This window comes from Leucoraja erinacea, chromosome 5, assembly GCF_028641065.1.
Source record: "Leucoraja erinacea ecotype New England chromosome 5, Leri_hhj_1, whole genome shotgun sequence".
Lineage (NCBI taxonomy): Eukaryota > Metazoa > Chordata > Chondrichthyes > Rajiformes > Rajidae > Leucoraja > Leucoraja erinaceus.
In genome coordinates, this window is record NC_073381.1 from 32513615 (window position 1) to 32527034 (window position 13420).

Sequence of the window (13420 nt, forward strand, 5' to 3'; positions counted from 1 at the left end):
TGGAGAAACTCAGCGGGTGCAGCAGCATCTATGGAGCGAAGGAAATAGGCAACGTTTCGGGCCGAAACCCTTCGTGGGTTTCGGCCCGAAACGTTGCCTATTTCCTTCGCTCCATAGATGCTGCTGCACCCGCTGGGTTTCTCCAGCTTTTTTGTGTACCTTCGATTCTCCAGCATCTGCAGTTCCTTCTTAAAAACTAATCTACTATGTTTAGCTGATGAGTCAATAATGGGCCTGCCCACTTAAGACTATTTATAGGCGACTGCCAGAGTCGTAGCAGGTTGCCGACAAACCGGGACTGGACCCCCCTTCGACATTAAATTTGAAATCGAATCATTACTTTAACAACAAAAAAAAAACAGCCAGCACCAGCGACAACCTACATCACCTGGCGTCAATCTACGTTAACCTGGCGACAACTACAACAGCACCTACGTCAGGAAAAGTCATGCTATGTCAAACCCACTGTTGCCGAAAATCCAGCGGCGACCAGAAAGACGTTACGACGTTTTGGGGAACTGAGGAGACTACTCACGACCATGCAGGCAACACCCCGGCATCCATGTGGCGACAGCCTAGTCGCCTGTAATCGCCTAAAAAATCGGCTAAGTGGGACAGGCCTGATGGAAAGCTGGTTAGCAACTCTCTCAAAGGGAGACATCTCGATCACTACTACAGGTCTGAAAAGTACTGCATCTGTGGAATTCTCTGCCACAGTAGAGGCCAATTCACTGGATGAATTTAAAAGAGAGTTAGATAGAACTCTAGGGGCTAGCGGACTCAAGGGATATGGGGCGAAGACAGGCATAGGTTACTGATTGTGGATGATCAGCCATGATCACAATGAATGGCGGTGCAGGCTCGAAGGGCCAAATGGCCTCCTCCTGCACCTATTTTCTAAGGTATGTGTTGGCTCTTTGCTGAGCTAAAGAATCAAAAAGTCATACAACATGAAATCAGGCCCTCCATTCCACCAAGTCTGTGCTGAGCCTACACAAAACCCCACTTTATGCTATCCACAGTTCCACCAACTCTTTCCAGACTGTAACCCTCACTACACACGGTGAAATTTAGAACAGTCAATATACCAACCTATACTTATTTGGGACATGGATGGAAACTGGAGCACTTGGAGGAAACCCATGTGAAACAGGCAGCAAAGGTAAACTCCACATACACTGCACTGGTGAGGCTTGAACTTGGGATCAACTTGCTGCACCACTGTGCCATCACTGATTAGTTATATGTTTGTGGGATTAATTTTGTAGTAATGCCTTTTGGGAATGCTTAATCAACGGAATTGGCAGCAGGCACAGAAATTAATCTTTGCTACATTCCAAACAAAATCAATGATGTCAATTTCTAAGTAAATATTGAACAGATTAATATAATCTACATATTTGGAGCCACAAGTGATAACTTTGATGAAACAACACTCTATACCTTATTAAACATGATTTGATTGTACTTGAATCATATTATAATATTACATTACTGGTTTTACTACAGCAGAGTTGCATTCTATGCATTAAGTAACGATGTGGGTCATAAAACACTTATAAAATATGTAAAGCTGCAGTAATGATGTTTTTAAGAAGTAAGAATACAATGTTTTTTGAGGGGGTTTGCCTTTAATTGGATTTATGATGGACACACAACGGTCCGTGCTTAGCTACGAGTCTAGAACAAAAGTCAATTTGCTGGAGATAGACACTACTGAATTCCATTAGATGTACGATGTGGTTGACAAGTTTGGAAGAGAGATGTGATTTACATATCCTTTTTGGAGGAGAAAGAAAATTAAATAAAAGCGTATCATGATCAGCCATCTTGAAAGGTGGCAAGGGTTGGGTTGGAAGAGGGAAAAGAAAAAGGAAAATGAAGATTGGGATCAGCAGTTCAACTGATCATTTGGATGGAAATTCAGAAACCAGAATCTTCAGTGCTGCGTGGAGGGGATGTGCTGGTTGGAGATCAGTGGGGAATGCACTCAGCATGTCTTGCAAAGCATTGTTTGGGTAATTACGTTATCTTGTATGCCCTCGATGTGGAAATCAGGAAGTGATTTTCAGGTACCCAGGAAATGTTCAATATAATTTTCAGAGTGAGACAAAACCGCTTGTAAATGATCACAACCATCACTCACTGGGGAAAAGCCCATTGATTTTCAGTTGCATAGCAATGATAGAAAAACCATATGCAATTGAATTCCCAGTCACATTAAAATGCACTGGCACAACATAAAACAGATGTCCTTTTTATTAACTGGTCATTTTTAATTTTGTGATATTCACATGCTCATTTAATTATTTTTTGTTAATAGACATCTTAAAACATTTTTTTATTCTCAAAAAAAGATAATATCTTCTATAATATTTTGGCAATGCACATAACTACCTTGTGTCAATTGCTATTTGGAGCAAAGAAAAAGATTCTAAGTGAATTTGGATAATTACTCAGCCCCTGCCTCCATTACCCAACCTCAGTAGCCTGAAATTCCAAAAGAGCTTCAGGTTCTTAAATTTGTTTTGTGTTGAGGGATTTGTTGCATAAATTTTTAAAATTATAGAAAATACTTGAACCACCGAGTTAATAAAAAAGATGAATAAAAACTGCAAATAGAGGAAATCTGAAATATAACCCAAAAATCTGAAACTCAACAGGTTATGCAACATCTGTGGAAAAATAAAAAAGTCAACCTTTTTTAGATTCTGGACACTTGGTCAGAAATAAGAAACAAACAAGTTTCTCAAGAAACAGGGACAAGATTCTTTGCATAGGTATCAGTCGCATTTGAAAGAGAATGGAATAGGGTCAGTCAGCATGGCTTTATCCGTGGTCATGCCTAACTAACTTGATTTTTTTTGGTGCAGATGATGAAGATGGTTGGCGAGGGTAGAGCAGTGGATATTTTCTACATGAATTTTAATAAGGTATCTGATAAAATCCCACATGGTAGCCTGATTAAGATGCATGGGATCCATGGTAACTTGGTAGTTTTGATTCAGAATTGGCTTATCTACAGAATGCAGAGGGTAAGAGTGGAAGGATGTTATTCTGGCTGGACAACTGCGACCTGTGCTGTCCTGTAGGGATCCGTGCTAGAGCTTCTATGGTATGTAATAAATGATTTGGAAGTTAATTTAGATGGTGAGCAAGTTTGCAGCTGACACAAAAACGGATGGAATTGTGGATAATGAGCAAGACTGTCAAAGGAGAAAAATAAAGTTTTCCAAGCAAGTGTGAGACATTGCCCTTTGAGGGGGTCGAATGCAAAGAGAAAGTGATGGCATAACCCTTAACAGCATTGATGTATAGAGGGATCTTGGGGTCCAAGTCCACAACTCCCTAAAAGTGACAACACAATTATCGAGAATGGTATAGAAGGCATGTGGTGTGCTTGCCTTCATTGGTTGAGGGATTGAGAAAAATAGTCAGGAAGTCAAACTGCATTTATATGGAACTTTGGTTAGGCCACTCTAGGTATATTGTGTGCAACATTCAATTGCAGGAAGAATATGAAGGCTTTGGAGATGGTGTAGAAGAGGCTTTGATGTATTTTCATCTGAGGTTGTGGGAAGTCCTGATGGATGTATATAAAATTATGAAAAGCATAAACAAGGTGTACAGTCAGAACCATTTCCCCCAGGATGGAAATGTCAGACTAGAGGGCTTAACTTTAAGATGAGAGGGGCAAAACTGAAAAAAGTTTTATTTTCACACTGGCTACCTAGAATGCTGGCTACCGAGAATGAATGCTCTGCCAGTGATTGTGGTAGAAGATAAGGTAGTGGCATTTCAGAGACTCTTAGATAGGTGCATGAATATACAGGGAATGGAGGGACATGGATCAGAGGAGATTAAACTGGCATCATGTTCAGCACAGACATTGCGGGCCGAAGGGGCTGTTCTGGTGAAGTACTGTTCTATGTTCCAGTATAGATAGCAGAGAAGGTTGAGAAGAGTGATGGAGAGAACAATGTAGCCCCAGAGGAGCAATTAAACTGAGATTAAGCCTCGGTGCAATGTGAGGTAAATATTGTGTAGCCCGTAGGATGTTGTGCAATGTGGCCATATTCTAATGGGACATGCCAACTGTTTTAGAGTGGAGGCGAGGTGGTCAATTATACACTTTTGTAAATGAAATATTTGATGTGATTAGATGCCACAGCTTCAGATTAATCCCATCGCTGATATGTTGAATATTGAAGTGTACAAAAACATGAGAGAAGTAGATAAGACGAATGGTCACAGTCTTTTTCCCCAAAGCAGACAGAGGGGGCAAAGGTTTAAGGTGAATCAGAAAAGATTAAAAGAGAGTATATGCCTGAAGACCTGTTCGCGTAGAGCATGGCGTGTATTTAGAACAAATTGTCAGAGCAAGTTGTAGAGGAGGGTCAATGGCAACATTTAGACAGGTACCTGGATAGGAAAGCTGAATTATGGGGAAAACACAGGTAAATGGGACTAGCTCATACATAAAACGGAGTCGGCATATACAAGTTGGGTCGGTGGGCCTGTTTCCCGCGGCAATAAACAATAGACAATAGGTGCAGGAGTAGGCCATTCAGCCCTTCGAGCCAGCACCGCCATTCAATGTGATCATGGCTCATCGTCCCCAATCAGTACCCCGTTTCTGCCTTCTCCCCATATCCCCTGAGTCCGCTATCTTTAAGAGCCCTATCTAGCTCTCTCTTGAAAGTATCCAGAGAACCGACCTCCACCGCCCTCTGAGGCAGAGAATTCCAGAGACTCACAACTCTCTGTGTGAAAAAGTGTTTCCTCATCTCCATTCTAAATGGCTTACCCCTTATTCTTAAACTGTGCCCCCTGATTCTGGACTCCCTCAACATCGGGAACATGTTTCTTACCTCTAGCGTGTCCAAACCCTTAATAATCTTAGTTACACAAAAAAGCTGGAGAAACTCAGCGGGTGCAGCAGCATCTATGGAGCGAAGGAAATAGGCAACGTTTCGGGCCGAAACCCTTCGTCAGACTGAGTTTCTCCAGCTTTTTTGTGTACCTTCGATTTTCCAGCATCTACAGTTCCTTCTTGAACACCCTAATAATCTTATATGTTTCAATAAGATCCCCTCTCATCCTTCTAAACTCCAGAGTATACAAGCTCTGTACGACTCAATGTCACTGTTTCAAACTCCCTGCCCAAAAACTTATTTTATCATTTTGGACTGAGGGTGTCAAATTCCATCAGAAGAATTAGTTCAAGATTGTCCGTGTTTTAAAACAACATAATATTTGATATTTCTGTTTTTACCTTGTGCTCTAATATTTATTTGCTCACCATAAAATGCTTAAATATTTAAAACATTTTCAAAAAATCTGAAAAAGGAAATGTGCTAATTAACAACTAAGAAGTGGATGTCAAATAAAGAATAACGATAACTCTTAACATGGTTGCAGGTTGACTCAAAGAAGCTGCAAAGTTGCAACATCATAGCAAATTTGTTTCTGGCAAAATGCGATTGCTATTCTACCATGCATTGGAAGGCCCCGACCACGGATGAACACGGAGGGGAGGCTGGCTGGACTATGGTGCCGTCCTCACCTGGGTGCCATTTATGTTATGTTGTGTCGTGGACTTCTGTATTTGTGCTTTTTTTTTTTTTAATTTTAATTCAATTTCAATTTTATTTTTAATATGTTTTATTATTTATTTATTATTTATTTTTATAATTTCTTTGTGATTTTTTTAATGATACTGCCTGTAAGGAAAATTCATTTCGTTGTCTCAAATTGAGACAATGACAATAAATTGAATACAATACAATACAATACAATTGTTCAGAATGGTAAAGAAGCTCTATTGATTTAGCCATGGTTTGGATGATATACTGTGCCAATACTGTCAAATATAATATTAGTTCCAAGAAAATCTGGCTCCCTTTCCCCTCATCTGCCCAAAAACAATGTATTTCTCATACCTTGTTAACAGCATTAGCAGAGAAGGTAATATCATCTATAAATCCAATAATATTGGTGGGGGTCAGCCTGTTGAAGTATTTTGCACATGTGTCATATGCATGCAGCCATTCAGTTGATGTTTCTGGTGGTGTTTTAATAAGCTGGAAATCTCCAATCCAAAAGAGTTTACGAAGCCATGTTGCATAGATGAGATTTGGAGAAAGCATTGTGGCATCTTTCCCAGGAATTTTGGATGCGAGTTTGGAAACTGATAAGACATTGTGGCTCGTAAGAACTGGTTCTAATGATTCCAGTGGATCAATGTTCCCATCTGTCAGCTTCTTATAACTAAGGTCTAACAAAGAACACAGAAAACAAAGTCATTACACAAAGGAACTGAAAAAAGCTAGAATATTAAATGAACCTAACAACAAAAATTAGACTTATTTGAAAGTAACATTTTTAGTAATCTGCGAACATGCATGTCAACCCAAATTGCAATCCATTTTGTCTTTTTGGTTATAATGCAAGAATTGCAGGTGTTGGTTTATACTAAAGACAGACATAAACTGTTGAAGTAACTCAGCAGGGGAGACAGCATCTTCGGAGAAAACGGACTGGTGATGTTTCAGTTCGGGACACTTCTTCAGATTTCCAATTGTTGGGATTGTTGCAAAATGAGCAGAGGACTGTACGTTCAGAGGGGCCGAGATTAAAGTGAGTAAGGCGAGTTGAGAAGTCAAGTAGTGAAGTTGTAATTTAGGTTCCCTTACAATGCAAATGGAGGGATGTAGAGCACAGATTTCAGCATCTCTATTAGGTCAGTCTTCCAGAGCTGGACCCAGTCTTTCTTGATGACTAAAACCTCACATTGTTATTCTTCCACTTTCCAATGGCTATTTGGCTTTTAATGTGAAAAGAAGACCAGAGTTGTGTGATGTGCAATGTTCTATTAAATGTCATCGAATTTTTTTCCTGTAACATTGTTTCCTTTCACTGGATTTCTTGATCTTTACTGTTTAACAATTTCCAAATGTATATCCTTCGTCCCCTGTCTTCATCTGCTGTTTAGACTTCCTTTACAAGAACCTTTCTCTTTATCTCAATTTAGCTATATCACAAATGTTGCACATCCATTCTTGCAATTGACATACTCCACTATTATCCACACTTGTTCAATTTGACATGATATACAAGTTATAAAATTCTACTTCCAAATCCCAACTCCAAATCTATATTAGTAAAAGTCTGATCTTGACCTCTTCCTGTTGTTCTGTTTATTGATTTTAGAAAAAACACTGCCTCTTACGGCTGTGATTTTTGGCCATTTACTCAGTCCCCCTCCGTTGCGCAGGACAAAAGGATTTCAAAGGTTCATTTATTGTCACACACACCAATCGGTGTAGTGAAATTCAAGTTGCCATTGCAGCACATTATAACTAATACAAACATAACAATAGTAAAGAAATGTAAACATAAAAACATTCCCCCACAATGGTCCCCACTGTGAGGGAAGGCACAAAGTCCAGTCCACATCCCCATGTCCATCCATAGTCGGGCCTATTGAGTCGCCGCTACGGGGCCCGATGTTCCAGGCCCTTTTCGCCAGACGATGGTGCTCCGGAGGGAGAACCCTCTCAGCGGAGAGGGATGCCTGGAACGGCCGCATCCTTACCGGAGACCGCGGCTTCCGGAGCTGGACGGAGCTCCACCACCGGCGATCTCGGCGAGAGATCCCAGGCTCCCGATGTTAAAGTCAGCGCCACCGCCCGCAGCTGGCCGCTCCACAGATCTGCAGCTCCGCGATGTTCATCGGCGGTCCCAGCACACTGGAGCACCAACACGGCGACCCGGGCAAGGTATCGCCCGCTCCGCGATAGCGCTCCAATGCTGCGCCACCGCCGAAGCCGAGGTTCTGGCCAGTCCCCTCAGGAAAGGCTGCTCCAGAACGATGGTAGGCTGCGAGGACGGTTCGAGTTGCTGCTCGGAGGAAGGCCGCCTCTCCGACCAAGTAGGGACCCTGAAAAGCAGTTTCCCCCTTCCTCCATCCCCCATCCACCCCCCACATAAAAAGACTAGTCCTCCAAAAACAAAACACTATTAAACATACTAAAATTTAAAAAAGTGAAAAAATGGACAGCTGCAGGCAGGGCAGCCATACCCAACGGAACGGCGATTTTTCCCATAGATTAAAAATAAAAGTTATTAGTGTTTAAAAAATGTTGACATTCTCTCTCCTGAAGGCCACACCCCTTCCAGAGGGACTACAATTCTCAGTATGAGCTGTGAATAACAGTGAACGCATGTCTACTAAACTGAGTGGTTTTACTGACCTGTCAGTGTCGTTAATGTGGTTTGAAAATGCAAAGGTGTGTTTTGGTTTGAAAGTGCTAAAGCTGTGTTGTCTTTGGTTTTGAAAGTACTAAAGCAAGCTGCGTTGCCTTTGGTTTTGAAAGTGCTAAAGCGAGCTGCCTTGCCTTTGGTTTAGAAAGTGCTAAAGCGAGCTGCCTTGCCTTTGGTTTCGAAAGTGGTAAAGTGAGCTGCCTTGCGTTTGGTTTTGAAAGTGCTAAAGTGAGCTGCCTTGCCTAATTAGAGCTGCCTTGCCTAATTAGAGCTGCCTTGCCTTCTATACAATGAAAAGCCTAATCTTGACCACTTCCTGTATGCAATTGATATTAATTTTAGAAAAAATGCAACCACGTACGGCTGTGATTTTTGGGCATCTTACTCAGAGTCCCCCTCCACTCATCATGTGCTGAGGATTTTTCCCATCGATGAAATATAAGAGTTATTAGTGTTTAAAAATGTTGAGATTCTCTCTCCTGTCAATCATGCCATGAAGGCCACACCCCTTCTGGTCTGAAGGGGGGAGGGACTATAAAACCCAGAAGTGTGGGCGTGGCTCAGTCTCTGCAAGATGGGGGATAGAGAGGTCACGACTCGCTGTCTTTAGTGGCCTTGCACCCTGCTTGAAATGGTATGAAACTGCACTTGAATTTGGTGCCCTTGCCCCCTGCTTGAAATGGAATTTCAAGGAATAATCGTGAGTCAACTGCGAGCCCACCAGCCGTGAGTGAGTGAGCTGCCAGCACAACAGGCTTGAGTGACTGAGCCACCAGCCCAAGAATCCATTCGGCCCACAATGTCCATACTAGCCCTCTGGAAAGCGATCCCTTCAGCGCACAATACCCCATACTAGCGCTCCAGAAAGCCCCCCCCCCAGCCACCAATATTGGAATTGGTGGAGAGGTGACATATTGCGTTGGGGGACCAGCCCTCCCATGTGAACATGAGATCCAACGGGTCCCACTTAGTTTAGTAATTTATATAAATTGCCAGCAGTGGACCCACTATCAATCCCTGTTAATATTTATTTCAAGTGGAAGGCAAATGTTCATTGTGTTAATGATTTAAATGTTGGGCAATGTGAGAAGTACATATTTCATTTAATTTGTGAAAGCAATTTGATAAACTGAATGGCGCTAGGCATTTGGCCAGCTTTATTAAAACTGGAAATCCAAGAGCAAAATTTGGATACTCAAAGATCCTAGATGTAAATTCTTAACTGGGACTTTAAACCAGACAGTTTGGACACAAATCATTGACTGCTGACTCACCATCATGGCAACCACTTAGAAAAATAGAAATGAAAAAATTGACCTAAATTGAGGAAAATTGTCATTTTAATGTTAATGCAGTTGACAATGAACTTCCATTTAAAATGTAAAGCTTAAACTAAGATGCTAGGAAAGTGTGGAATTACACCATTAAAAGCATATCATTTGTCCCACAATTTAACATCCACCACAGTGAGTCCACCAGGCACTTCCTCACTGTGACGGAAGGCAAAAGTCTTAAAGTCCTTGTCTCTTCCCTCCTTGTTCTTCCTCTGTGCTGAGGCGATCCAGGCGTCCGATGTTGCGACCCCGCCGGGTGAAGCAAGTCCCGCGGCTGAATCCGAGCTCCGCGAACAGGCCGGTTCAAACCCGGGGCGGTCAAAGCTGCCGCCCTCCAGTCCAGCGGACGAAACTGTTGTTGCAGGAGCTCCGGAGAACATATCACCAATCTGTGACCTGCGAGCTCCCGACGATGTCGTCCACTGGGCCCGCGGCCAAGTCCACTGGGCCCCGCGGCCGAGCCTCCGAAGTCGGGTCGCCATCGCCGAAACGCTGCCACAGCCCCGAAGTCGGGTCGCCGCTGCTGTAACACCACCGCAGCCCCGAAGTCGGCCAGCCTCGCGTTGGTAAGTCCTGGCTCTGCCTCCGGAGCCTCGAGGTTAGTCCCAGTTGGAGGCCGCCAGCTCGCCATTAAGCCTCAGCGGAGACGGAGACGGGGGACATGACAAGAAAAGGTTGCATCCCGCCGAAGGAAGAGACCAAAAACATTTCTGCCACCTCCCCCCCCCCCCCCACACACACATACACAACCTAAATAAACTAAAATTAACTAACACAGGACAAAAGAAAACAAAAAAAAAAAAGAAAAAACAGGCGGACTGCAAACAAGCCGCAGCTAGTAAGGCAGCGCTGCTACCTCCGGATAGAGACTGGGATGGGGGGAGGTGACTGTAGAAATTATGCCAGCCCTGATTTGTCCTGTTTGTTTTCCTTGCTTCCAGTTCCTCCCCCTCCCCCCCACACACTACAATCAGTCTGGAGAAGGGTCCCGACCAGAAATGAGACTGATCCATTTTTTCCAGAGATGCTGCCTGACCCGCTGAGTTCCTTCAGCACTTTATGTCCATCTTTGGTATAAACCAGCATCTGCAGTTCCTTTTCATTACAAATCAACAGGTTTATTTTTTAAAATGTCATTCGTGCTCCAATGTCAATTTTGGTTCTTCTACCCTACGATGATTATAATTTGAATTTGGAAAGAAACCGACATTGTCTCAATGTTCACATCAAACATATCCCACAAGATCAAGCTTGAGCTACCCAATAATACCGACATCTTATCTATTACAAACTCTGATTAAAGGAAATAAATAAATGGGGCTTTGAAGAGCCCAGTACTCCTACCTGGAGTAATGACCTTGAGTTTTTTCAGCAACTTCACATGAGTGTCTGGTTTGATGGATTGTTTCACAAATTCTGCACAGCCACAGTTTTCCATTAGAGTAAAATAATAAAGTAATCGGTTGTGGTCCACACCATCAACCCCTGGATAAACATATTTTGTCATGTGCTCATGAAATCCTTCTGGATTGCTTTTCAATACATTGAAAAGTTTAAGAGTTTGGACTCGGCTTTGAATTTCTGCAGTTGAAAGTCTGAAATTAAAAGAACAAAAGGGTGAGGAATTCCATGTAGGATTCTGTGGCTACATTTTGCAACGGTAAGTGTAAAATAAACACGGAAGAGACATCAGTAAGTGTCCCTACCACTACCCAAGAGCTACTTAAACAATGTCACAAGTGCAGCCTACCACTAGTGATTCCAATTAGGAATCACATTTTTATGAACAAACGTTTTAACTGCTACTATGCTGATACTTTCAATGGAAATTACTGTTAATTCCTCGCATATTTTTGTTGCCTATTTTTATAACCATCTGCTGCATACAGCGTGCCATTCAGAGGATGATCTATTGTACAATAAATCATTTGGCGTCATCTGATAAACTGGTTCCTTCATAATGGTAGATGGACACAAAAAGCTGGAGTAATTCAGCGGGTCAGGCAACATCTCTGGAGAAAATAAATAGGTGATGTTTTGGGTCGAGACCCTTACTCTGTCTGAGTCAGGGAAAGGGAAATGAGAGATATAGACAGTAATATGGAGAGATATAGAACAAATGAATGAAAGATATAATTGAATGAAAGATACATTTGAAAGATACAATTGAATGAAAGTAAAGGTGATCAAGGAAAGGTAGAGCCCACAATGGTCCATTATTGGCTGTGGGCTAGGAAATAACGAGTTATACAGACCGTAAAACTTAACAGGATAAAATCGGGACTGGCAACAGATGGCCTCTGGCAAGGAAGTTACCCGATAGGCCTATTGTTGGCTGGAGACAATAGAGGCGAAGGGGGTGGGGGCAGAGGTGTTTGTAGAAGTTACCTAAATTTAGCAAAATCAATATTCATACCGCTGGGTTGTAAACTGCCCAAGGAAAATATGAGCTGTTTCTCCAATTTGTGTTTGGCCTCGTTCGTACAATGGAGGAGGCCCATGACAGAAAGGTCAGCACAGGAATGGGAAGGGGAGTTAAAGTGTTTGGCAACTGAGAGATCATGTAGGCCTAGGCGGACCGTGTGTAGGTGTACTCCTTGATAATGGTAACTCACCCAAATTGAATCAAGTATAATTTACTGGGGATTCATCCTTTCAAAGCCATTGAGTTATCTCCAGTTCTAAACATAATACTCATTCCATTGAATTATTATATTTAATTATCTCCAATTATATTTTGGGTAAAAGTATCACATCGTATTACTGAGTAAAAAAAACATCTGCATTTGTTCCCGTGACTGAGCAGTTTGTGTGGTTAGTTGTTGTGTACAACAGTAAGCTGTTAAAATTCTCCATGGATTTCCCAAGAAAAACCCCAAATCCACCATTTCTTGCTCATCCAGGTCAACAATTTTTACAAGGATATGCTTTATGTGGGCATTTTTAGCACGTCGCTTCTGGGAAGTGAAGGCTGCAGTTCTTTACTCCCTTAAGCATTATTTGTCAACCTGTCACCCCGATGATTTCTAAAGTTAAGTTGCCTTGACCTGAAGGTAAGGTTGTTTGTCAGGAAATCAAGCATGAAAGTCCATCTCATTGAAGGCTTTGCTCAGAACCACTTTCAGCCTTTATTAGAACATCTGAAGCCTTGTAACATGCTTCTCCTATACATGGCATAAACAAGGCCTGGTTACAGTAAAACTCTTAGGGAAGAAGAATTCCCCAAATTTATCTTGTCTATACAAGGCAAAATATGTTTCTTGATCCTGGAACTAGATGGCCATGTTATATTACAACAGCATCTGGGCAAAATTTTACTTTAACTTAATCCCACTTTCCATGCATTAAGTACCTGTACAAAGGATAGATTTGCATTTCAAATGTAATTCTTTTTTTTTGCATTTTGGTACCAGCTATTTATGTGGTCAAAATATCTTGGGCCATTTAAGATGCCCAACAATTCCGCCTCAGTTTAGATTCCGATTCAGATTCAATTTTAATTGTCATTGTCAGTGTACAGTACAGAGACAACGAAATGCATTTAGCATCTCCCTTGAAGAGCGACATAGCAGACGATTTGAATAAATAATAATAAGTGTCCGGGGGGGGGGGGGGGGGTGGTGATTGGCAGTCACCGAGGTACGTTGTTGAGTAGAGTGACAGCCGCCGGAAAGAAGCTGTTCCTCGACCTGCTGGTTCGGCAACGGAGAGACCTGTAGCGCCTCCCGGATGGTAGGAGGGTAAACAGTCCATGGTTGGGGTGAGAGCAGTCCTTGGCGATGCTGAGCGCCCTCCGCAGACAGCGCTTGCTTTGGACAGAC

General features: G+C 42.3%; 1 protein-coding gene across 1 annotated transcript in view; it reads right to left on the reverse strand.

The window, feature by feature from the left end:
- nbas (NBAS subunit of NRZ tethering complex) overlaps window positions 1–13420 on the reverse strand; it is a 253972-nt gene that overhangs the window by 71687 nt on the left and 168865 nt on the right. Inside the window, exons 43-44 of the mRNA XM_055635330.1 lie at window positions 10944–11194; window positions 5943–6277 (exon numbers count right to left, since the gene is read on the reverse strand). Coding sequence (XP_055491305.1) covers window positions 5943–6277; window positions 10944–11194 — 586 coding nt within the window. The remainder of the gene's footprint in view (window positions 1–5942; window positions 6278–10943; window positions 11195–13420) is intronic.